The 26,230-nt window shown below is 44.3% G+C and overlaps 1 protein-coding gene across 2 annotated transcripts in view; it reads right to left on the bottom strand.

Annotated features, from left to right (window-relative positions):
* The window catches only part of OLFM1 (olfactomedin 1), a 56,943-nt gene that overhangs the window by 16,106 nt on the left and 14,607 nt on the right, over window positions 1-26,230 (bottom strand). The window contains exons 1-2 of one of the 2 annotated variants that reach the window (XM_042479396.1): window positions 15,632-16,348; window positions 3,667-3,816 (exon numbers count right to left, since the gene is read on the bottom strand). In XM_042479396.1, coding sequence (XP_042335330.1) covers window positions 3,667-3,816; window positions 15,632-15,781 — 300 coding nt within the window. In that variant the 5' untranslated portion in view covers window positions 15,782-16,348. Of the gene's footprint in view, window positions 1-3,666; window positions 3,817-15,631; window positions 16,349-26,230 lie in introns of those variants that run through there. The other variant, XM_042479397.1, reaches the window with a different exon arrangement.

The raw sequence follows: 26,230 nt of genomic DNA, 5'->3' as shown, positions 1-26,230 counted from the left end.
CAGTTTCTGTCTGACACGCTTTCCAATTCCAGGGATAATGCCATCTTCACTGTTGCAAGAATCCAATTAATTAACGGATGGAGGAAGAGACACCATTTCGTATGAATTTTTGGATGCTTAGTAGACACTATTAAGCCGCGAATCCCTTGATCCCAAGATTATATCACTCCTAATAAGTTTCTACTGATCTCTCTGGACTCTGGACCATTAAAAACAGATCACATGAGCCTTAGCGCACCACATCTTCATCCTCTTTCTCTGGTTACTATTTCATGCAGGCGGCGGTGCCGTCTGGCTCAGACTTTTTAATGTCAGGGGAGAGTCAGGAGCATGCCCCCCGATTTTAATTTCCTCTCTGTCCTGTCTTTGAAATGTTGAAGCCTTAAATTAATGAAAAGCAACACATTTCAAGGCATTTGGAGATATTAATAACTTTCCTTTCCAGTTGACGTATTTGGGGCAACCGTCTCGGTTTGATCTTTTTTGGGTTCTAATTAACAAGGATGCGTTCTGCTGCCCTGAACTTTCCAAAACATATCTTCTCCCGGTGCTTTTTGGCACCATCGTATTTTACTGATGAGTTGAAACAAATGAATTGAAACAAATTAATTCAAACTCTCTCTAGTTCCCGATACGTCTTTTCTGCAACTCTGAATGTCAGATGCTCCCTAGATATTTGGCAACATGTGACATTTGGTTACAACATGTACAATGTTATGTTTTTAGTAGCTGACGTGTAATGATGTTTAGTGTTCAGTCATTGATGGTTTGGATCTCCTAATTGATGCCTGCCAAACCAATCCAGAAGTGATTTTTCCCCCCTCAAAAGAAATTGTCTTTCAAATATGAGTGGGTGAGGAAGAAACCATGTTTTAACTCAGTTTCTCATGCACAAGTAGGAAAGTAGAAAAATCATAGTTGACTTGGAACATTTGGGATCGTCTCCCCACATGTCGCTCTTCTTTATAAAGCATGTCAGCCTTGCAAATCAATTTACCCAGTTTACCGACTAATGACAACATTGTGGTATAGTGTTGGACCAGAGCTCTGGAGACCAGGGTTGAAATTGCATCTCAGCATTGGAAACTCACTGGGTGAACTTGGGCAAGTCGCACCCGCTGACCCTCAGAGGAGGCAAAGGCAAATCCTCTTGGAACACATTTTGTCAGGTAAACCATGTGACATGGCACCTTATGGTTACCATAAGCCGGAACTACTCAAAGGCACCCAGCAACAACACAGCAGCAGTACATTAGAACTTGAAAGTGAGGAAAGGGAGATGATACATCTCTTTTCACGTGAGCAGAAGCTTCCATCAACTCATCTAATTAGAATTCATGAGCATCTCAGAAACAACCAGAGCTAAGTATAGGAGGCATCAGGACCAGAAATTGGATTGTTTTTAATGGCAGCCAGTGAAGTCCATGTCAAAGGAGGCATTGAATCCACTCTGGCTTTTACTCTACACTTGAAAGGAAGTATTCAAGGTGCTAAAATGATTGAGATGCCAAGGATCAGGATGTTGAATTTTTTTATAAAGATAAGAATTATTTAAAGATAAGAATGAAGGAATGAATGAAGGTTGTTTACTGCCCTTGAGTCAACCTCAACTCATGGTGACCCTATGGATGAGACATCTCCAAGATGGAATGGTGACTGCAGTCAAGAAGTCAGAAGATTAGGAAAGAACTGGACAAGATCCTGAATTGTAAAGATATAACTCTGAACAATAAAATAAGGATTATCCAAACTGTTGTATTCTCTATCACCATGCAGGGATGCAAGAGCTGGAAAGTGAAGAAAGTCCATAGGAAGAAAATCAACTCCTTTGAGATGTGGTGCTGGAGAAGAGTGCTTAGGATACCATGGACAGCCAAAGAGACAAAGAAATGGGTCCTGGAACAGATCAAGCCTGAACTCTCCTTGGAAGCCAAGATGATCAAACTGAGGCTGTCGTACTTTGGCCACATCATGAGAAGGTATGAATCATTAGAAAAGACAAAGGCGGGTTACATACCGCCATTTGGGACATCCTCAGGATGTCCCAGTTTAAAAAAGGGGCATCTCTTCTAGACGCCCCTACTCCTGTTACAGACTCTGTCTGTAACAAATGGCGGCGGCTGTTCCACACGGCCGCCGCCATCTTGACGTAACGGATGCTCTGTGTCTGCACGACGCGCCCCGAAAATGATGCCGCGAGTGCGCGGCTAGCTTCCGGGGAGCAAGAAGGAGCGGCATTTTCGTGCTCCTTCTTGGCAGCATCCGGGAACCACGCCGTTTGGCTGCTGCGGTTCCTGGACGCCGCAACTGGCGGCGGCGCGAGACAGCCCCTTCTGGGCCGTCTGTAACGCGCCAATGATTCTAGGAAAGGTAGAGGACAGTAGAAAGAGAGGAAAACCACATGACAGATGGTTAGACTCGAAGAGGCCACAGGCCTGAGTTTGTAAGACCTGAGCAAAGCTGTGGAGGTCAAGTTATTTAGGAGATATGGTTCAGGACTTTGGACAACACTTTTAAAGTTTATGCTACATAATTTATCCAAAGTACTGGATGTATATAGAGCTCAGCATCTTGAAGAAACACTTTGAAGTCTAGAATAAAAGCCAGAGTATCTTTGCTGCAGCTCTGATACGGAACCTATGGTCACCACATGTGTGTTACTTGTGGGGGACTTGCAGCCTACTCAGTGTTGCTAAATTACTCTTGCCATTCCTTTCCTTTGGGCAAGCGCACTAAGTTTAATGGGAGCTGTTCTCCAGCTCTGTGACAGAACTGTATTTCAAAACAGGGGCTGTTAATTCTCGAATTCATGGAGGGGGGGGGGGGGAAAGGTCATAATCTAATTCAACATTCTTTTTATCCGTTGCTTGTTGACTCATTGTTCATCTTTTTAATCAATGCATTTAAGTAATTAAAATAAATGTGCATGCCATCAAAACCTCAAAATTAGTGCCTTTTTAATATACTGATGAGAGTGTCAAACAGCATACCATAATCTCGTATTGCCTAATACATTCAAATGGGGATGACCTTAATTGTTTAGCAAAGGGCAAGTGCTTGATTTTAACTCCACCAAACACAATTTTAGTTGATTTACCTATCACTAAAGGTTGCACCACAAACATGCGCACTCACAGGAGGAGGGGAAGGGTAGAAACACATCCAATTTTGTGTTAAAATAAATAAAATAAATAACTAAATCTGAACAACCCCATGCTATAAGATTTGTGACTGCAGACTCTAGCGCAGGTATGGATTTTTTGGGGAGATTCAGCTCAACTACATTTTCATTTCACAAATATAGCCAGCAGCATGAGATGGGGAACCTCAAGCTCTGGACCAAATCCAGCCCTCCTGGAGGTCCAGTCTATCCTTCTGAGGGTCTCCAAGGGCCACATCCCCTTTCCCATCCTTGGTGGCTTCCGAGATTTTCTACGTCTTTCTTCTTCACTTTGGAAGGGTGAAACACCACTCTGGGAGGAAGAGATTGACATGGAGATAGCCTGGCCCCACCCAATTTTCCTATGACCCCACCCATTCTTGAAATATGGCCCCCAAGAACTTCTCTGACATTTAATTGGGCCTTCAAGGAAATGGACGTTCCCCACCTTTTCACTAGAGCATCTTCTCCCACCTTCTCCCACAGCAGGTGAAACATCTACTCACCTTTTCTAATAGCTGCCGCAGTTGCTTTGTCCTGGCATCACGTGAACACATTGTCTGTTGAGGCGCCACCACTGTGCATATACACCTCCCCTCGCTGTCCTGGGCAGAACTGTACACCTGCCAGCTTTCCTCTGGGTTGGTCGGCAACACCTGGTTTAACAGATGGAAAAGGGAATTGTAAAAGGCAGCGGCACAGGAGCATGCATGAGGAGCTGAAGATGACGTTCACTCCATCCTTTGTCCAAGGGAAATCAGTAACATAGCATGACCCCATATCTGTGGGACCACAGTATCCATGGTTTCACTTACTCATGTCCCCCCACCCAAATATATTGTCTCTAGCATTTTCTAGGTCCTCTAGTCCAACTCTATGGTACGCTTCTGCGAGACGTGGACCATAGAGTTGTGCTGGAGGACCTAGAAATGCTGAGAGAGATGCTCTCTCTAGGTATTTCTAGGTCCTCCAGAGTGATTGTATGGTATGCTTGGGCCAGAGCTTGACCATAGAGTCTCACTGGAGGACCCAGAAATGCTGAGAGAGGTGTTCTTTCTAGGCATTTCTAGGTCCTCCAGTGCGATTCAATCATGCACTTCTGCCAGAGGTCAAATCATGACAGAGGACCAAAAATGCCCAGAGAGGTGTGAATTGTAAATCCCCCACAATATAAGAGAATGAGGGGGGAAGAAGAAGGGAGATCAAATTGTATCTGAGCTGCAAAAGTTACATTTTGGGAGCAATGATTCCCAGAATCACTCAACAAGAGCATCAACTATTTATTGACATCCATTGGAATGACATCCATTTCTCAAGCTGTGAACACCATCACCCTTGCCACACTTACTCAGAAGTTGTACTTGAAAACAGGAAATGTACAGAATAAAGATCATCATCATCATCAACCATCATCATCATCATCATCATCATCATCATCATCATCTGAAAGTTTATTATATTCAAAGATCAATAATTTGCAAACAGCAGAACTACATACAATGCCATAATTGTAGGTAAAAGCACACAGCTCAAACAAGATCAATATTATACAGGCATGTATGTATACATATGTATGGAAATCTCCAAATATAATATAGTATAGATAGGCAGATTTCTCCTGCATTGGGAGTAGGTTGGATGAGATTATCTTTATGGTTCCCTTCCAACTCCATGAATCTATGGAAGGCTGTCTTCATGAACTCCACACTCTGAACCAAATTGCATATTCCCCTCGACATATGGAGCTGAAGAACTGGAAAAGAGCCACCATAAATGGGAAACCACTGGGACAGCCCAAGGCATCAAAACATAGATCTGAGCCAGCGCTCAGATGCCTGGCTGCTTTGGATTCCTTTCACCAGCCCTCCGTGAAATCTGCATTTCTTAGCAGCCCTCTGCTAATCTGAGCATGGGGAGAGGAAAGGAGGGCTTTCATGCCAAATCACATCGGTTAATGAGGGATATAGCCTTGAAGGTGGAATCCTCATCATCGCTTGGATCCCTATAATGCTGATGTGGGAAGGTGTATAGGGAAGGAGCTTAAGACGTTTCTTTGCCTGCGCTGTGAAGATCCCTTAGGATCTGTGACATTAATCTGCTGCACACATGCTTTGATCACAGCACATTTTGGGGAGACATATTATTTAATCACTGCCTGGATGGCGATGGCTTTTGAAACGCTGTTGAAACGCTTGATCTTTCAGCAGCTGGTAGAAAGGCAGCTTACTACAACGGCTGTCTACGTCGATGTCCAGGGTGACCTTGCAAGATGCTAGCAATGGCAAAAAGTCTTCCTTTCCTTACAACAGTTGGGTACATAGAGCCTTCAAATTAGCCTTGCTAACAAAAACATGACAATAATGTGACATTACTATGCCCCACTGACTGTCACTCTGTTTCTAGGCAACATTCAAAATATTGGCTATGTCCTACAAAGCTATATACAACTTAGGTCATATGGGGAGACTATAGCAGGCATCCCCTTAGTAGCATATGCAGATGTAAGTTAACCTTACCCTTTAGTTGTCTGTTATTTGCCATCACGATAGCTTTGACTTATGGCAACCTTATGAATGAGTGCTTCAGCCACCAACAGCCCTACTAAGGTTTTGCAAATTCAGGACCATGGCTTCCTTACCTGAAACAACCCACTTTTAAGGTGGTCTTCCTCTTTTCCTACAGCTTCCCACTGTACTAAACATGATTGTCTTTTCTAGCTGAGCCATGCCTTCTCATGATATGTCTAAAGTAAGATAGCCTTTTAAAATGTTGATAGTTTAATACCATCTTCCCCTTCCATATGCTTTAATTACAGTATTGAATAGTTAACTATAATCGTATCCATTTGTTTTAATTTAGAATCTGCCTCAAGTTCCAGGGTTTTGTTTTGGGTGAATATAAACAGAATAGACAAGAACAATATTGAGAAATGCTTAAATTCACCACCGTAGAAGTAAATGTTACACAGTCCATTACAAAATTGAATAAAGAAACCCATATTCAGATCAAATGGATAACTCCACCCCAGTTGCACAAATAGAGCCATGCATCAAGATACAAGAGTTTCAGAAACGGACAGAGAAAGCCTTTTACGGCTTCTCCAAATTTTTCAGGGACACGGTGTTCTAAAGAGCAGCTCCTGGATCTATTTTTTGCTAATGACATAAATAATTAAACCGCCTTAAAAGCATCTTCATGGTTAGGCTGTTCTTTGGGAAGAGGAGGCAAAGGGAATGGGGAGGAGAGAACAAAAGGTACAAGCTGAAATGGTCTCCTCTGCACTGAGTCTCTACATTTCGGTAAGTCTGTGTGTGGGAATCGCAGCTCATGCTGGGCAGGTAGAAGATCTGACATCTGTTCCACCTTCTGATCTAAGCATTTTTGGGTTGCAAGGCTTGGAAAACCCTGCGTGAGATTTTGGAGAGCTGGTGCCAATCCACAGAGCAAAGAAGACAATTAAATGGGTCCTAGAGCAACTCTCCCTAGATGCCAAACTGACTAAACCAAGACTTTGGCCATATCATGAGAAGACATCACTCACTAAAAAAGACAACAATGTAAGGTAGAAGGCAGCAGGAAAAGAGGATGGCTCCATTCCAGATGGAAAGACTCAATGAAGGAAGTCATGGCCCTGAGTCAGCAAGACCTGAGCAGAGCCATTGATGATAAGGTGACTTAAGGCCTTAAGGATAAGGTGACTATGGCCTTCACCATAAGTTGAAGTTGACTTGATGGCAGTTAACAACCACATGGAGGAAATGGACATAAAGTGGATGGTCAATGAGAGGTTACATGGGGATGTATGTGTGTGTGGTTGTTGGGTGCTACAAAAGAAAAGGGCTATTGGAATACCCTTGGCCTAGTTCTTACCCCAAGACTACCAGAAGTATTTGACAGTGGAATAGACTGCCTCAGAGGACTCTCCACCTTTGGAGGTCTTTAAACAGAAGATGGGTGGCTTTCGTTTTGGATTCCTGCATGGCAGGAATGGCCCTTGAGGTCCTTTCCAGCTCTCTGCTTCTATGATTCTTTGATATGGTTACTATTGGTAGTCCTCACTAGAGTGGAACCACTGAATCGGTGGGATTTAGGTAAGAGTTGACTTGCCATTCGACAACTCATTTAATGGGTCTACTCCAGTGGTTCCTAACTTTTGGTTCTCCAGATGTTTTGGACTACAGCTCCCATATTTCTTTATCGCTGGTCATGTTGGTTGGGGATTTGGGGATCTGAAGTCCAAAACAAATGGAGGAACAAAGTTTGGGAACCACCGGTCTACTCTATTTGTTACTACCAAGAGGATTCAGGCATTTGTCTTTGCCTGCTCAGTGGGCTGGGAACAATGCATTAAAAATAATGAGCCATCCATCATCCATTCCTTTCCCAGTAATGAAAGTATGACAAGATTACAATACTGTACTTAAATGGTTAGCAATATCCTACTTTCTATGTTGCATACTCTAATATTTTAATCACTTTCAAACATTCAGATTTGTGGCCTCCCAAAAAGGTGGAGGAGAAATATTACACCTTTTAAGAGCTGGGTTGTGTTGCTGTTTTTGGCTCTGTTGTGGGTATTGATACACCCATAAAGAACATGGGAGGATAATGTGTTTTGTACCACAGGCTGGAAGCTGTGGCACACATTCAAATATGTGCATGTGTTTTTAAAGTAGTAATTAAAAGCAACCTATAGTTAAAATATAGTTACTGGTTTGAGTGTTGGAGTAGGGCACCCAAGGACCAGGGTTCAAATCCCTGCTCAGCCAAGGAAACCCACTAGATGAGCTTGGACAGGTCACACTCTCAACTTTAGAGGAAGGCAATGGTAAATGTCCTCTGAATAAATCTTGCCCAGAAAACCATCTGATTCAGCTTGAAAGCGTATAAGGACAACATTCATTTGAGTTACAATTGAAAAACAGGGATGCAAAGAGTTATTTTTTCAAATGCAACTGCAACAATAACTGCTTACATTTGTGTCTCCTGGTTCAGCCCTAAGAAGGTGTGCTACAGATTCAACACTCCCTTTCCTTTTTGGAGCCATGACTTCATAGATCCCTATTATGGCTCAATATAAGCCACGATGCCCATTGACAATCTCCACGAAGCACCTTTCTCTTAGTCTAACCCTGTAGATTTGTTAACATCCAAACAATGATGCCTTTATTGGGCCAACCAAAATGCACCATTACATGTTGCAAGCTTTCGAAAACTTTGAAAGCTTGCAACATGTAATGGTGCATTTTGGTTGTTCCAATAAAGGTATCATTGCTTGGATGCTATTGGATTCGCTATATGGCTAACATGGCTACCCCTAGATGTACTGTAGATTTATGTTGAAGATAAACCAGGTTGGTAGCAAAGAATAACTTGATGACCTTTCCAGCCCTACTGCTCTATGATCCCATTACTCTAGGATACACATTACAAGGTTATGGAATCGAGGGACATTGGACAATCCAAAAGCACACTATAAATGCACACAGTTGTTGTCTTCTTTTTGAAGTAGCTCCTTTTCTTGGACATAAGGTTCAGTCTTGTCGTAAAACCTCAGAACATTGCAATTGTCCAAGGTGCAATTAGATTTCTTAAAAATGTAAATAAAGCCACTTAATAAGATTGACTTCCAATCTGTGCTGTTTTTTCCCCTCCAAACACTTCTGTCAGAGTTCAGTTATCAAGAATTTGTAGACAGTGCTTACACAGAGAGTTGCTCCCAGATGACAAGATGTGGGTCTCAAGAAAGGATAACAGAGGCAAGAAGTGGCCTTAAGAGTGCCCCTCCAGCTGTGGATCAGAGGCAGAACTGGTGATAACAATAATGAAGAATGGGCATTTTCTGGCCTAAATCCTGTTGACAAACCACCTGAATCAATTGAACTTGTATATGGGTTAACATCATTCATCAGTTGATTCAGTGGGACTACTCTAAAAACCAGAAGGATTCTAGTCTCTTTGTTTTCATACTTTTTGCCCAGGAATATCTTTCTGTGTTTGCTGTTTACCTTTTAATGCTGAGATGGAGCAAGAACAGCTTGTGGGCCACATGTGGGGCAAAGCATCATTGTGTGGCCTTCAAAACTCCCCAGGATGCCCCTGAAATTTCCCGGGACTGATTTTTTTTCCTCAATGGGAGAGTGTTTCTGGAACAGAGTGACCAAAATGGTGAAAGGTCTGGAAACCATGCCCTATGAGGAATGTCTTAGGGGGGTTGGGGGTATGTTTAGATTGGGAATAAAAGGTTAAAAGGTGACATGATAGCCGTGTTTAAATATTTGAAAGGACATCATATGGAAGAAGGTGCAAGCTTGTTTTCAGCTTCTCCAGAGACTAGAACATGGAGGAATGGGTTCAAACTACAGTAAAGGAGGTTCCACCTAAACAATAGGAAGAACTTCCTGATAGTAAGAGCTGTTCAGCGTTAGAATATACTGCCTCAAAGTGTGGCAGAGTCCCCTTCTTTGGAGATTTTTAATCAGAGGCTGGATGGCATCTGTCAGGAGGGTCTTGACCATGTCTTCCTGCATGGCCAAATGGGGTGGACTGGATGACCTTTGGGGTCTCTTCGATTCCAGGAGTTAAAATTCAAGCAAAAGTAATCCCAAACCACTGTAAGTTACCTTAAAATGCAATAGTTTAGGAAGTCTTTCTGAGATTCCCCCAACACCCTAACTGTTAGTCACAAATAAATTGGAAGTGATATGGCATCTAGTTTACAGAAGATGTACACTGCAGCCTGTTGAAGGATATGGAGTACAAACTGTCCCCACCCATATGCAGTTAACCAACTCTGCTAAACAATGGCATCCTTGGATCACCAATGGTGAATAACCTACCAAGTGATCTGCTGATCACATCATAGACAACTGGACACAAAATCTCACCACAAAAAAACAGGTGAGATTTAAGAGCTGCACATTATATTGGATCCACTGTGTCACCTGGGTAAGGTTACATTTTAAAGGAGACTGGTTAACTGGAGTTCATTACTCTGACCATCCAACAAGCCATTACTTGTTAGTGTTGCTACAGTCCAGAAAGTAAGCTCACTGAGTTACTCGGTGAATCAAGTTACTGTTACTATTATGCAATTGGGGAAAAACAAAACAGTCCAATGCCCTCTGGTGCCCCCAAGTGGCCAGTTCAGAAATTGGAAATTTAGTGAAAATGGTCCACACATTACAATGGAACAAGCAGATGACCCATTCCTATTCCACTGAAAAGCAGTCAACTACAACCATGGCTCTTCCAGGCAAAAAAGTAACTCTGTTCCAGATCATTAGTAAATAGTTACCCTAGCAATTCATGATAAAAGGAGTTATTGCTGAGCTTTGCCAACACCCAAAGTGAGTTGTCTTGGCCAAAAGGAAGCCCAAAAGCCTCAAAAGTGCACATCTTTGCTAGCAGGTAAGCCTATACATTGCATCAATATTTTTTTTCTCTCATTCACAAATGCAGTTGTTGACTAGTGGTTGCAGCATCAGCACCTTCCCTGCATGAATGGGGCTTCATGGGTCCACCTTTGTGCTTTCTTCTAAGAGAAATATCACCCGCTGTTGCTCCATCTCAGCCTTTCCCTTTCTTTCTCATACACTCCCTCCATGAAAACACACCACAGGAGCAACGTAAAGGGTGTCTGCAAATGCAGATGGTCAAAGAGCTGTCAAGGACAGAGAGGACTGTGAAGAGAATGCCATTAGCATCGATCCATTTTCTCTGGGCCTAAAACCTTCCATCAAGACCTCAACTTTCCCCATCCCCTTCCATTCCCATGCACAACGTTTTGCCACCTTCTTTCATGGTTATATCTACCCACTTTGAGGGAGCATAAAAGATTGGCTTTATCTGTTCACGTGGAAAAAGCAAGCAAGCAAGAGGAAGGTCTCCAAATCAGAGCTTTAAAAGACCACAAGGGCCACCCAGTTCAACCTCCTTCTGCCATGAAGGAACACACCATCAAAGCACTTCCAACAGAAGGCCATCCAGATTCCCTTTAAAGAACTCCATAGAAGGAGACTCCACCACTCTCCAAGGCAGAATCTTTCTCTGTCAAATAGCTCTTACTGTCAGGACGTTCCTGCTGATGTTGAGGTGGAATCTCTTTTCCTGTAGTTTGAATCCATTGCTTCATGTCCTACTCACTGGAGCAGCAGAAAACAAGCTTACTTCAAATTCAGTGTGACATCCCATGGCTATCATGTCACTCCTTAACCTTCTGTTTCCCAGGCTAAACATACACAGCTCTCTAAGATGCTTCTCATAAGGCATGACGGTTTCCAGACCTTTCACCATTTTGGTTGTTCTCTGGACATATATCCCCCTTGAACTGCGGTGTCCAGAAGTGGACACAGTATTCCAGGTGAGGTCTGTCCAAAGCAGAATAAAGTGGCACTATTACTTCCCTCGATCTAGACACCACACTCCTATTGATGCAGCCTAGCATCACGTTGGCTTTTTTTTTTAGCTGCTGCAACAGTATATCTGAAAGAGTTCCAGGAGTCTTGGTAAACCACAAGCTAAACATGAGTCAACAGTTGACTCATGCTCAGCTTGTGGTTTACTAAGGCTCCTAGATCCCTTTCGCAGGTATTGTTGCCAAGCCAGATGTCCCCCATCCTATATCTGTGAATTTCATTGTTATCTCCTAAGTGAAGTAGCTTGCATTTCTCTCTGATGAAATACATTTAGTTAGTTCTGGCCCCAGCTCTCTAGCAAAATGAATTAGGATAGAGAGGGTTTGAGAGTGCTCTTTCTCTCAATGTCTGTATGAGAGAGACATTGTGTGTGTGTGATTTAAAAGCATCACACTTCATGCAAGTTTGCTCTCAATACCGATCGGATTTAGTGAATCACTAAAATATATATTGACCAGAGTGATGAAAAAGATTGCAGTGATAACAGGCAGACAACCCATCCTTAGTAGTTAATTATAACCATGGTTATATATATATATATATATATATATATATATATATATATAATATATAAAATATCATCGCATCATCCATCATCATCATCACATCACATTCATCACATTTTAAGTGAACATTAGGTTCTTGTTGTCACCACGTTCACTGTTATGTCTCCTACTGAAGAGTCCCAACTAAGAATGAATCCATTGCTAGATGGTGAATCAACACACAGCCAAATCCCATTAATTCACCAATTCCCTGCTCTAATTTGGATGATCATCTTTTTCAAACTAAGAGGCTTAAATTCATCAGTGAGTCCAAAACATCGTCAGATCTTTTGCCAAGGGCAAAACCCCTCTGCGTCTGTCCAAGATACCTGACCAGATCTCTCTCCGAACCAACCAGCCCATGTTCCTTTCTGAAAACCTAGCCAATATGAAGAAACAAATTGAGGAGATACATGTAGGCAGGGAAAAAAGGAATGTGGTTAGGGCAGGAGACCTTTCCAGGGAGGTTAAAAGAATGAAATGAGAGGCCCAGTAAGGTCAAATTGGGGCACTCATGTCCCCCCTCTTGAATGACTGTCTGGATTAATCCCCAATCTGTCTCAACCCCCACCTTTCTGCACCTAAGATGTCTTCTGTAAAGGAGCCAACAGTCTCAAGTGCTGACCCAACATATTCCTGGATTTGTTCCATTTCATCAGCTTTAATCCCATTAGAGGCTCTGGTTTAATAGGAAAACACATGACTTTTACTTCTTGCCAATTTATGGCTGCTTTCTAGACCATTTTCTTCTTTATCTAAAGCAATACATACAAAGATTGCCCCAGTCAGCAGTCAGGATGGATGGATAGATAGATGGGTAGACCAACAGAGAGACAGACAGGTTCACACCATATAGCAAAATCCTACAAGATAGCTGATTTGAACCATGCTACCTTAGAACTCCTGCTCTATTGTGTTCAACAGGGATTAACCTCTCATGCTAACAGGACTGCAGCCTTCATTCCTATACATACTGCTTCGCATTTGGAAACTGTCAGGAGGGGAGAAAGGGAAGGTATCACTGATAGAGGACATGCTTGTTCTCTTTCCTCTGTGTCTTAATGCTCCATTGGAGTGAGGGTGGTGATGGAATAAAGAGTCCCAATGCCCACCTTGATTCTGATTCTCTCAGGCTCAAGGAGACTCACACTTCATACTTGGACACTGGAGAAGATGAGAGAGGGAGAAAGAAGGAAGGAAGGAGGAAGGGAGATATAGGAGTGAGAGAGGCATGAAGAAGTGGGGTCTTGGAAGCTATTCAGGCTCTGTCCTGGTTAGGACTTGGATGGGAGAATACCAATGAACGCCAGGAGCTGTAGACTCTATATTTCTGAGGAAGGAACTGGCAAAACCACCTGAGTATCCTTTGCCTAAGAAAACCCCAAGGGATCCATGGGGTTGCTGTACGTTGACAGGCGACTTGAAGGCCCAGACAGAAAGCCAAATTGTTTCTCTGAACTCCAGCAGACCTATTGAATCGATGGGACTTTAGTAAGTGCTGACTTACCATTCAGTGGCTGATTGGATGAGTCTCCTTTACTTGAGGTTAAGGGAAAGCTTTGAGCAGCTCTCTCCTCAACACAACTAGCAGCCTGGTTCTGCAAATGCTCAACCAACAATCAATCATCAAACAGTCAATATCCATCATTGCTCAAAAAGCAATCCCCAAGGAAAGGCACAGGTTGGTGAACTTAGTCCATGCTCTCATTCTACAATGTTTCCCTCCTCTTTCCCCTGTGTGCTTCTCCTTCCCTCCATCTCTTCTCAGCCCCCACTGAACTGGTCCTTGCTTCACCAGCGCAGGCAGGTTAGTCAATGAAAACTCCAGAGAAACCTAGACTGAACCGCAGCTAGGGGTGTGTCTCCTTTCTCTCTTGCTGCCTTTAAAAGATGATATGTCTGTGGCATGTTTGCATATATCAAGCCATCACTCCATGCTGCAGTCCTTGAGCGATGGGCAGAGCAGACTGTTGCGCACTGGATTTACAGTGATGGATGTTTGCAGAGGAGCAAGCATGGGCTAGGCTCCTTCGCCCCACCCAACCCTGGGCCAGCCAGCTAGCTAACCCCTTCTTCAAACTGCTGAATGGAGAAAGACACCCCCTTTTTATAAAACTCCCAATCGTCCAGCCTGGCCAGGAGCCCAAAGCTAGGGGAGTCTCCAAAACCAAGGAAGGAAAGAAGGGTGTGTGAATGAAGCACTGAAGGCACCTTGCCAGTCTAGTAAGTGACCCAGAGGCACCCAGGTGTTTGGAGCAGAAGGGGTGCTTTCACCCCCAATGCCCCTCCTCTCCATCAGGAGGCGGGGCAGAGAAGGTGTGCTTAGACCTTGCAAAATCTTAGCCCAGGACTTTTAAGCTGTGGTCCACAGGTTCTCTCAGATCCTGGGGAGCTTAGCCTAGCATCCTTCAGGAGCCTCAAGAACCAGCCACTCTCCCCTTCCGCCTTGATTTCTTTCTTTTGACTTCAGTTATTAGCCTCCTAGGATCTTTCGGGTTTCCCAAGAACCAGCCACATACACCTTTCCTTCCTATAAGATCTTAGCATTGGGTCCTTCAGGAGCCCTAAGAAGTAGCCACACTCCCACCCTCTGATTTCTTTCCCGTTTGAGAGCTTAGCCCAGGGTCCTTTTTGACCAAGAAACGGTCACATCCCCCCTTGATTTCCTTCCCATGACCTGAGATCTTAGCCTAGGGTCCTTCAAGAGCCTCAAGAGCAAGTCACACATCCCACTCTCTGATTTCCTTCCCTTTGGAAATCATAGCCTAGGGTCCTTCAGAAGCCTCCCCCCAACACCCACATCCCCCTGTCTTTTCCTTCCCTTGACTTGAGATCTCAGTAAGGTCCTTCAAGAGCCCCAAGAACCAGCCACATCCCCTTGTTGATTTCCTTCCCGTGACTTGCCTCCCTATCTCTCTTTCCAGGGAAAGCCTCCATAGCTTTGGTTCGACCCCCCCCCCCATCTCCTTTGCAAGGTCTTCACCCCCTTGGGTTCCTCAACCAAGGGAAGGGGACCATTTGCTGGGTCTGGGAGTGAAGGTCAAGACCCTTCTCCCTCTCCCACCCGAACACCTCCCCCTCCTTCCCCTCCCTGGTCCAAGCCTCGCCCCCTTCCCATCCATCCATCGGAGAGTGATGGAGTCTCCTTCTTTGGAGGTCTTGAAACAGAGGCTGGATGGCCATTGGTTGAGGATACTTTGAGTGTGAGTTACTGCATGGCAGACTGGGGTTGGACTGGATGTCCCTTGGGGTCTCTTCCAACTCTGGGATTCTAGGATCTCCCCTCACCCTCCATCCATCCATCCATCCATCCATGTGAGAGTGGTGGAGTCTCTTTCTTTAGAGGTCTTTAAGCAGAGGCTGGATGGCCATCTGTTGGAGATGCTTTGAGTGTGAGATCCTGCATGGCAGACTGGGGTTGGGCTGGATGTCCCTTGGGGATCTCTTCCAACTCTGGGATTCTAGGATCTCCCCACCACCCCCTCCCTCCATCCATGCCAGGCACTCACTCCAGTGCTGCGGTCCAAGGTGCCTCCAGAGGCGGCGGTGAGCTTGGTGGTGTTGAGTCCCACCAGGGAAGGCAAGGTCTGGGACATCCAGTTGGTGATCATGGCCATGGTGCTGAGGACCACCCCGATCTTCAGCAAGGGCACCGACATGACGGTGGCGCCAGGGGGTCCCAGGCGAGCTCCCCTTGCCTTCTCCTCCTCCTCCTCTTCTTCTTCCTCTTCCTCCTCCTCCTCCTCCGCTCCTCAGGCGCTCCCACCGCCGCCTCCTCCTTCATTCTGAGCCGGGCTCCCTGCGCCTGAGGGCCGGGCTGCGCGGCACCTCGTCCCCATCCTTCGGGGCCCCGGCGATGGCAGGCAGCCCTTGCCCCATCCTAGCCTGGCTGGGCAATCTCCGCTTCCCGGTGGTGCTGAAAGGACAGCTGCCTGAGCCCTGGCTCCAAGCAGCAGGGCTCGGATCGCAAGGGAAGGAAAGCACCCAGGCAAGAGCCAAGACTTTCCAAAGTGGGGGAAGGTTGCCTTCCTTTTAAAAAATGTCCTCCCCTTCCTCTCTCCAAAAAACATACAAACACAGGCCCTTCTTTCCTAGGCTGGAGGCGAGGCAATACACCTTGTTGCGCCAGGAGCGGACTGAGAAAGGAGGCGGGTGGTCTCGGATCCAAGGAGGAGGGAAGGAGGAGCCCTTCCCTGCGCCCAGAAAGCGCATTCTGAAAACGGGAGGCTGGGTGGATGGCTTACTCCAACTCCCTCCTCCCTCTTTTTTCTCTCTCTCTTCCTTTCCCTCCCTTTCTCTATCCCTCCTTTCCCTCCTTAAGCTTCTCTCTGCTGCCCTCTGGTGGAGGAATCTGAGACGAAGGAAAGAAGGCTTTTTTTGGGTTGGTTCTGTGTGCCATCAAGTCGCTTTGGAGACCCCAAGGTAGGTGTGACTGGGTGAGTTGGGTGCATTCAAGTCCTTTCTGAATGATGGCCACCTTAAGGTGAGAGCGTGTGTCTTGTGTGTCTTTAAGTCCTTTCTGACTGATGGCCACTTTAAGGCCAGTGAGTGTGTGTCCTGGGTTCCTTCAAGTTGCTTCTGGCTGATGGCCACCCTAAGGGGTATGTGTGCATGTGTGTCATGTGCCTTCATGTTGTGAGGGTGTGGGTGTGTTATGGGTCTTCAAATAGTTTCCAATAGCTTGAAGGCACAGAACACATGCCAAACGATGGTGACCCTAAGGTGGGTGTGCATGTGTCTAGTGTGCCTTCAAGTTGCTTTGGACTGATGGAGACCCTAAGGTAGGTGTGAGTGGGTGTGTTGGTTGCCTTCAAGTCCTTTCTGACTGATGGCCACCCTAAGGTGAGTGTGTGTGTCTTGTGTGTCTTGAAGTCCTTTTTGACTGATGGCCACTTTAAGGCCAGTGGGTGTGTGTCCTGGGTTCCTTCAAGTCACTTCTGACTGATGGCCGCCCTAAGGGGTATGTGTGCATGGTGTATCATGTGCCTGCAAGTTGTTTCCAGTGACCTGAAGGCACAGAACACATGCCAAACGATGGTAACTCTAAGGTGATTGTGTATGTGTCTTTTGTGCCTTCAAGTTGCTTTGGACTGATGGAGACCCCAAGGTAGGTGTGTGTGTGTGTGTGCGCGCGCCTTCAAGTCCTTTCTGAATGATGAGGAACCTAAGGCGAGTGTGTATGTGTCTTATGTGTCTTCAAATCATTTCAGACTGATGGAGATCCTAAGGCAAATATGTGTAAGTGTGTGTGTGTATTTGGTGTCTGCAAGCCATTTCTGACTCTAAGCTACCCTAAGGTGAGTATGTGTGCACACTGTGTGCCTTCAAGTTGCTTCTGACTGATGGACACTCTAAGGCAAATGGGTGTGTGTCTTCAAATCACTTCTGTCTGATGGCGACCCTAAGGCACGTGTGTGTGTATGTGCATGTGTTGGATGTCCTCAAATTGTTTCCCACAGATGGTCATCCTAAAGGGTGTGTCTGTGTCTGTGCTTGTGCCTTCAAGTCATTTCAGACTGAGGGCCACCCTAAGGCGTATATGTGTGTGTGTGTCTTCCTCTCTGTGTGTATGTTGTGTGCCTTCAAGTAGTTTCTGACTGATGGCTACCCTAAGGCATATGTGTGTGTGTGTTAGGTGCCTTCAAGTCATTTCAGACTGATGGCCACCTTAAGGTGTGTGTGTGTGTTGGGTGTCTTCAAGTGGTTTCCAACTTATGGCAACCCTGAAGGAAACCTGAGAGCCAGCATGGTGTAGTGGTTTGAATGTTGGACTATGATTCTGGAGACTAGGATGTGAATGCCATGAAACCCTCTGGGTGATCTTGGGTAAGTCACACTCTCTCACCCTCTCTAAAGAAACCCGATAGATTCACCCTTAGGATCACCATAAGTCAGAAACCACTTGAAGGCACACACAACAACACATAACAAAGGTAAACCTATCAATTTTTTTTGCAAGATTTGTTCAGCGTTTGGCATTGCCTTCCTCTGAGATTGAGAAGGTGTGACTTTTCCAAGGCCACCCAGCGAGTTTCCATATCCAAGCAGGGATTTGAACCCTGGTCTCCTAGTGTCCTTGTCCAGCACTCAAACCACTACACCACACTGACTTTCTAGTACATTACTACTTTCATCAAACATTTCCCCCCTTTCCCTTTCCCCCTTAAACTGACTTCTTTAACTGCAAAAAAGGTCAACCTTCTGCATTCCCAGTTGGTTAGAGCCTTGCAGAAGAAAATGCAAATTGTCCTTAGTCCTCAAATTTGCTGTACACTTAAAAAAGAAGAGATAAATGGTCTCCTCTGGGACTTCCATTCCAAGAAGTGATGGGCCAGATCTTCCACTTCATTTGTACCACATATACAAAGGTTTACATCTTAACCCTGCTGGGGCATGTTCACAATCCCCCTGTGATGTTTGGATCTTGAAGTCAAGCCAGCGGCCATGTTCAGACTAACCCGTGGCTACTGTTATGATATTAAGACGTGGGGGAATTAATGATTCCCTTCAGTTAACTTTTAGCATGACTGGATGATGTTGCTGGTTTGAGACTCGAAGATGCTTATTACCGTTAAAAGAGCCCTCGCTTTAAAATAGGCCAAATACAAACGTTAAAATATATCATCACACTATCCATCAAATGAAAACCGGTTTAAAATGCAACTATTAAAAATGACAGCATGATCCCAGTCTCTGCAGGGCATACATTCCCAGGCTTACTGCATATACCAAATATTTCCACCAGAGGTTAACCATAGAGTTATACTGGAGAACCTTAAAATGCTAGAGAGGTGGTCTCTCTAAGCATCTGGATGTCATCCAGTCCAGCTTTATTGTCTTGAACACTAGGAGGACTTCCAGTTGTCTAGATAGACCCTTTCCCCCTGGTTACCAGTCTCACAGATATGGGGGTCGTACTATACACAAAACATAGATAGACACCATACCGATGGCATATATGTGTTTCTCACATACCTATGACATATATATGTCTGTCCCTGGCTTCCACTCCACCAAAAAGCATCTGAGGAAGTAGACTGAAATCTACGAAAGCTCATGCTGCCAAAGTCTTTCTTTCAGTTAGTCTTAAAGGCACTACAAGATCTCTCTACGTACTGATTCTACAGACTAACACGACTATATCTTTGAATTCTACCACCACAGACAGACAGTACATCACAATTCTGCAGTACCTAGTCTCCTTTCCCCATGTTCCCACCAGATGTACCTGTGAGAAAGCCCTCCTCAATTGTAAAAGATAAAGACTGCAATCCTTAGACAGAGTCAAGTGGAAGGAAGTCCCATTGAATGTAGTGGGTCTTGCTTTTGAGCAGGTTGTACAAAACTACACCACATGAAGAAGACATCAGGGAACATATAAGGGTGACAGGGGACTACTAGTCCATGGGTATGTGAATCCACTCTGGCTTTAAAGGAACTTTCCACAGTGCTGAATTTATTTTGAGAAGGACAGGGCTCAGAATTTTGGAAAGTCATGTTATAGTTGCGGCTAAAACACAGAGCGGATCAAACCTTCTGCTGATATGGAGGCTACCACCCCCAATAGTATGGAAGGACTGGACTGTCTCTTTTCACGCCGCTGATCGGCAAAGAGAAAATCCATGCTCGCCCTCCACAGAAACAGCTGTTGATATGATCTTTGCTGGGTCTAAATATTATCAGTAACAACAACAACTACAGTTACCAGCATCCCACGTTGCAGACAAAGCCATGCAAAGCAGGGATCAGTGTCTCCTTGGCTGACAATTGCATGCTTTTCCCAGAGACGTTGGAAGCAAATGCAGGGTTCTAGTGCCACCTTCTAGCCAAGGCTGGCATTGCAGACTGAGAGGTGTGTTAGAAGGAGCAAAAGAGAATGCATTTACCCTCCCAAGGTCTGAAACTCAAGTCAATTTGCCATCCTTTAAGGCTAAAATATCCTGAAGGCAATGGATCCTGATTTTGGAAGCAAAGCTGGGTCAGGCCTGGGGAGTCCTTGGATGGGGGATTGCCAAGGAATCCCATGTTCATACTCAGCCAGGGAAGCCATGGTCCTGAGTTTGCAAGACCTGAGCAAGGCAGCTAATAACTGGGAGGGTGGAGGAATAACAAAAGGAGGGCATTGCTGCCTATTAAGAATTTCCTCCCCTTAAATTCACCTTCTCCCAAATTCTCCTTCTCCAAATTTAAGCACTGCAGTCATTTAAAACTTGAGATGAGCATTTAGAAATACAGTTTAGGCATGCAAAGAGAAGCAGCAGGTTAAACATTTCCAAAAGAATGCAACCGCAGCAAACAGAAAACAAAATAGGTTTGTGGGGTTTTTTTTGGGCAGTGTGGCCATGCTCTAGAAGAGTATATTCCTGATGTTTCACCTGCATCTGTGGCTGGCATCTTCAGAGAATGCATTTTTAAATTCTTTTTAAATTCAATGTAAAGATTTGCTACTTTCCCTTATGGCTCCTGCCGCTGTGCAAATACAATGGATAGTTTTGGAAAAGGCGCTACTGGCAAAGGCTTTCCGGTTGCATGGACTCCTGACTAGGAGCAACCCGTTTAGAAGATGAAGCTATACTGCCTCTTTTTAATCACAGATCCTACTTTTAATCTCCATTAGAGAAATATTTGATTTCAACGTTTTGTAACTGCCTGATAATATACGATGCTATTTAATGGCTGGCATGTAAGACACTCTAATTTACTATGCGCTTCTACTCACGTCTACCCAGAAGCAAGCTTCAGCAGCATTTAGCCCTGAAGACAACACACAACAGTGTTGTCGCCTTTCAAACATATGTAAGAGGATTTCTGTGTCTTCATTATCCCTTCCAGAGGAGAGCAACTAAACCAATGGATTCAAATTACAGGAGATCTTGACTAAACATTAGAAAGTGCGAAGTGGTAAAAGTGCGATTTGACCATGGAATGGGCTCCTATAGACTATACTACTCCTATAGACTACTTTGCTGAAGGGTTTAAAGAAAAAGTTGGATGGTCACCTAACAGTAAAGCTCTAGCTATAGAGTCCACCACTAGTAGAGGGTTGGACTAGATCTGTAGTTCCCAACCTTTGGGCCTCCATTTGTTTTGGACTTCAGATCCCAGAAGCCCCAGCCCAACTTAGCCAACAATCAGGAATTATGGAAGCTGAAGTCCAAAAAGTCTGGAGGACCAAAGGTTGGGAACCACTGGACTAGATGAATAATGGATAGGTGTCCCTTCCAACTCTATGATTCCATGATTATATTGCACCATCCTCTCTTTATAACTGTTGTCATCTGATTGGCTGTGTAATTTTGTGTCTCCTATTTTCTGCATGGTCTCTGTCTGGCAGAGGTTGCCCTCACTCTGAATTGTCTTCATGGACTTTCATTGATCAGTCTGGCTATGCAGCCTTGTGGGATCCATTACCAACATGCACTCTCCATCTGGCTTTGCCCTCACTCTCAGTTGTCTTCATATACCCTCAATCTGATTGGTTGAGCAGAACGGCAACTTCATGTTGTTTGCTGTATGGCTGTTGCTGTTGTTGTGTGCCTCCAAGTCATTTTTGACTTATGGTGACTCCAAAGCTATCACAGGATTTTCATGGCAAGTTTCTTCAGAAGATGCCACTCCATCCTCTAAGGCTGAGAGAGTGTGACTTGCCCAAGGTCACCCATTCCTGACATTTGGCCAGTGGGTTTCTATGCTACAGCAGGAAACTGAACCCTGATTTCCAGAGTCATAGTCCAATACCCAAACCACTACGCCACACACTAGGCTGTCCATATACAACTGAGGAAGGAATAAGAAAGCAAAAACGCTCCCCGCCAAAAGGAAGGGCAATTTCAAAAAAGTGGTGTGAATATTGATAAAAGCATATGGCTAGATGCAGATTTTTAAGAACACATTGGCTGGAATTCTTTTAGTTTCTTAACCATGCACAGTTTCCTTTTGAGGAGAAAAATGGACATTTTTGTCTTATGTACAATAGCTGTATTAAATTCAAGACTGCAGAAACAGAATGGTATATGCAGTACTATTGTGCATGGCTACATATTGTACATGGATGAGCATGGAGGGAGCAAGCTTGTTTTCTGCTGCTCCAGAGACTAGGACCTGGAGCAATGGATGCAAGCTGCAGGAAAAGAGATTCCACCTCAACATTAGGAAGAACTTCCTGAGAGTAAGGGCTGTTCGACAGTGGAACAAACTCCCTTGAAGTGTAGTGGAGTCTCCTTCCTTGGAGGTCTTCAAGCAGAGGCTGGATGGCCATCTGTCGAGGATGCTTTGATTTGGATTTCCTGCAGGGCAGAATGGGGTTGGACTGGGTGGCCCTTGCGGTCTCTTCCAATTCTATGATTCATATGTGTCCACATGGGGCACAGGAGCACTGAGCATGAATGTGTATTGCACATATAGTTACACATGGCTATTTGGTGGTGTATTCAGTTGTGCATTCTTGCCCCTCACTAATGAGGCAACATTGTGCAACCATTACATTATTTTGTTGGCATACAGTTATGCTCATCTCCTCAGTGCATGATCAAGGCAACAGATCAACGGTTCTGCTCCTCTCAAATTGCTCTCTGTGTTCCAAAAAGGAAACTGGGGCAGGCTTCAAGCTCTCCATTCCCACCATGCGCTCGTGACAACCACGCACAAAGCCTCAAAACTGCTGTGATGTTTCCCAAACTTCATGGCCCATCTAGCAATTCTGATCTGCCTTCTCACTTGGCAGATGTCTAGGCTTTGCGTGGATGGTGTTGTCTCTGAACAGCTGGCCCTACATCCGCGATGGAACAAGCCACATATGGCTAGATCAGTGTGGGCTGAACAATGAAGGCCAGGCAAGAAAGCAGAGCTGACAGAAAAGTCTTCATTTATTTTTCTTCCTTTTAAAACAAGAAATGGCTGTTCATTTTAAATCGGAACAGGTGGCACTTTGTTTGGATTTATGAAATGCAATTAAAAGACACCTGTTTTAGTCACATCTATGGGATGTAGATAAGGCCTAAATATCCTAAAGGAGATCATGTCTCATTGTGGAAGCCTAGCAGGGGCAGCCCTGGTTAGTACTTGGATGGGAGACCACCAACAAATACCGGGTGCTGTAGAATATATTTCAGAAGAAGCAACTGGCAAAACCACCTCTGAGTATCCCTTGCCTAAGAAAATGCAATGAAAATATATGGGGTTGCCATAAGCCAACACGTGTCATGAAGACACATGCATATAATGGGGCTGAACATCACCTCCCCTTCTTCAATAGAAAGAACAATTGATTCTTCCCACAGCTTTTTGTCACTCTCCACTCTCCAAAATCAGGAAAGGAAAAAGAAAGGAAGAAAACATGACCTCAAGAGATACACTTTTCTGTATTATTGGCTTTGAGAACAAGCTAAAACCAGGCATTCTTGAGCGATAACTGAACCGCTGCAGGTTTTACAGAACCATCACAAAAAATCCAATTGCTCATTCTTCTAAAAGGAAAAGCTTGAGGACAGATAAAGAAGTGCACTATTGCTGGAAAGGATGCAGCTAGGAACAGAAATACGGTATTAGCCAAGCTGTGTAATATCTACATACAACTCTGCTTGTGTAACTTGGAACTGAGCGAGGTTGTTTCATATTGGACACCAATGTCCAGTCACTTAAAATTGTAGAATCATATAGTTGGAAGAGACCCCAAGGGCCATCGAGTCCAACCTCTTTCTGTCATGCAGAAATACACAATCAAAGCCATCCAGCTTCTGTTGAAGTGGAATCACTTTTCTTGTAGTTTCCATCCACTGCTCCATGTCCTAGTCTCTGGAGCAGCAAATTTGGCAAGCATGCCTCCTATTTCATCATCCAACTTTGGTTGGGGAAAAAGACTGGAGTCCTGGTGGTATTTTATATATGCATCAGTTCCCCTACAGAGGCGGGTGTCACATTCATGTTTAAGGTTGTGGAAACAAAGCTACACATTTATTTATGCATATTATACATGGATGCTCATGCATTTTGATCCACATGGGATGTCTTGGTTCAGTAGTGCAATGCTACTGAATTAGGAGAATTATTTGTGCATTAGGTATTAGTTCCCATCCGATCTTGGAAACTAACCAGGATCAGAGCTGGTTAGTACTTGGATGGGAGACCACCAATGAATACCTGCTTTATTTCAGAGGAAGGCCATGGCCACCCACCTTTGAATATTCGTCCCTTGAGAAAACCCTATGAAATTCATGGAGTCATCATAAGTTGGCAGGTGACATGAAGGCGCATGGACTCACTGACAAAAATGCAAATAAGGGATGCAGAAAGGATTTTGAAGAGCATATTGTAAATAATGTTGAGGCCAACCTTAAAAATGACTGGAAACCCATTCCAAAAAGTAAACATGACAGAAAATGTGACTGGGCCATAGGATGACAATGGGATTAAAGGCATACTAAAAGTGGGTAAACTGAATGAATTTCTCGCCTTTATCTCCACTGGAGTCAAGGGGAAGTGAAACCTCAAGCCTGAACTTACATTATGAGGCAGGGAGTTTGAGGAACTGAAGCAAACAATAGTGGCAGGATTTGAGGTTTTACCCATCTGGCAGTTCTTAAAGGGCTCAGCTTTGTGATATTGCTGATCTTCTAAGAATAATATTTAACACGTCCCTAAGATCATCAAGATAAAACCAAAAGAAGACTAAGGCCTGGGGAAGGCGGATAGGAAGGAACTAGATAAGATGTTCAGGTCCAGAGATATATCACTAAATAACATAGTCAGCATAATCTAACAATCCTATCTATGTATGGATGTGAAAGCTGGACATGAAGAATGCAGAGAGGGGAAAAATACCTTAACTGGAAATAAGGTACTGGAGGAGAGATCTAGAGTAGACAACATGGCATAGTAGTTTGGTGTTGGACTATGACTTTTCAGAGAGACCACATTTAAATCTTGGCTTGGCCATGAAACTCACTGGGTGACGTTGGGCAAGTTACATATTCTCAGCCTCCAGAGAAGGCAATGGCAAACCTCCTCTGAACAAATCTTGCCATGAAAAACCCTATGATAGATTCCCCTTAAGGTCACCAAAAGTCAAAGCAACTTGAAGGTGCACAACAACAATACACTAAATCTGGACTAAATCAGATTGTTTCCCTCAACCACAGATGCACTAAACAATCCAGTTTGATACTGCTTTAATGGCCTTGTTTCCATGCTATGGAACTATGGGGTTTAGTTTTGTGAGACCATTATCCTCCTCTGTCAGAGATCAAGAAACTGCAATTCCCAGAATTTCATAGCATTGAGCCACTGCCTATTTTATTCCCCTCCAGAGTTGCCACAGCAGCAAAGCCTCACAGAAATGGGTAGGATCCTAGTGGATCCTGGGGATCCATTCCTGCATAAGTGAAACCAATCTCTTCGGCATTCGTGGCCCTGGTTTGGATCTTCTTGTTCAGCTGTCAATGCATCTTATCTCTGCAAGTGTCCAATTCAGTTAGATGGCAATTAGTTTTGCATTACTTTGCGCAGGGACCTTAATCCCAATTACAAGGACAGATAAACCAGTAATAAATATGACCCAGGGCTGAACATGATCGGTCTCTTTTTATTGGTGAAAGCTGAAGTTAGTGAAATGCGACATAAATTGGCTGATGAGATGAGGCAGCTGCTTCTAGTTACAGACTGGCATTTTGTCATCTGACTCTCTGTCCATTGACCACAGTGCTTCACACCAGAAGTTCATGTTCACCACAAGAAGAAATGCCTACAGAGATGTCTGTAGGCAACACAAGAGCAGAGGGGGCTTGGAAGTAACACTTTGGAAGCAATGCATTACGTGCAATTAATTCCCTTTTCCAACAACAAGGGTATCAAACTATGGATGAGATTTTTCATTGGGAGATATATTGCAAAGTAATGCCCAGGCAGACCTATGATCTTGTTAATACTGTAATAGTTTAATACCATTTTAAATGGTCAATTTGGGAGGTTTTAATTGTACTGTGTTTTTTAGACTGTAAGCCACTTTGGGTCCCAGTCTTCAGACGAAAGCAGGATAGAAATACTACTACTACTACTACTACTACTACACTCATCCCTCCATATTTGTGGCTTTGATATTTGCAGATTTGATT

The sequence above is a fragment of the Sceloporus undulatus genome, chromosome 7 (genome assembly GCF_019175285.1).
Source record: "Sceloporus undulatus isolate JIND9_A2432 ecotype Alabama chromosome 7, SceUnd_v1.1, whole genome shotgun sequence".
In the NCBI taxonomy this organism is placed as follows: domain Eukaryota; kingdom Metazoa; phylum Chordata; class Lepidosauria; order Squamata; family Phrynosomatidae; genus Sceloporus; species Sceloporus undulatus.
The sequence above is the reverse complement of the archived record's forward strand: the minus strand, read 5'-3'. Positions and strand labels throughout refer to the sequence as shown.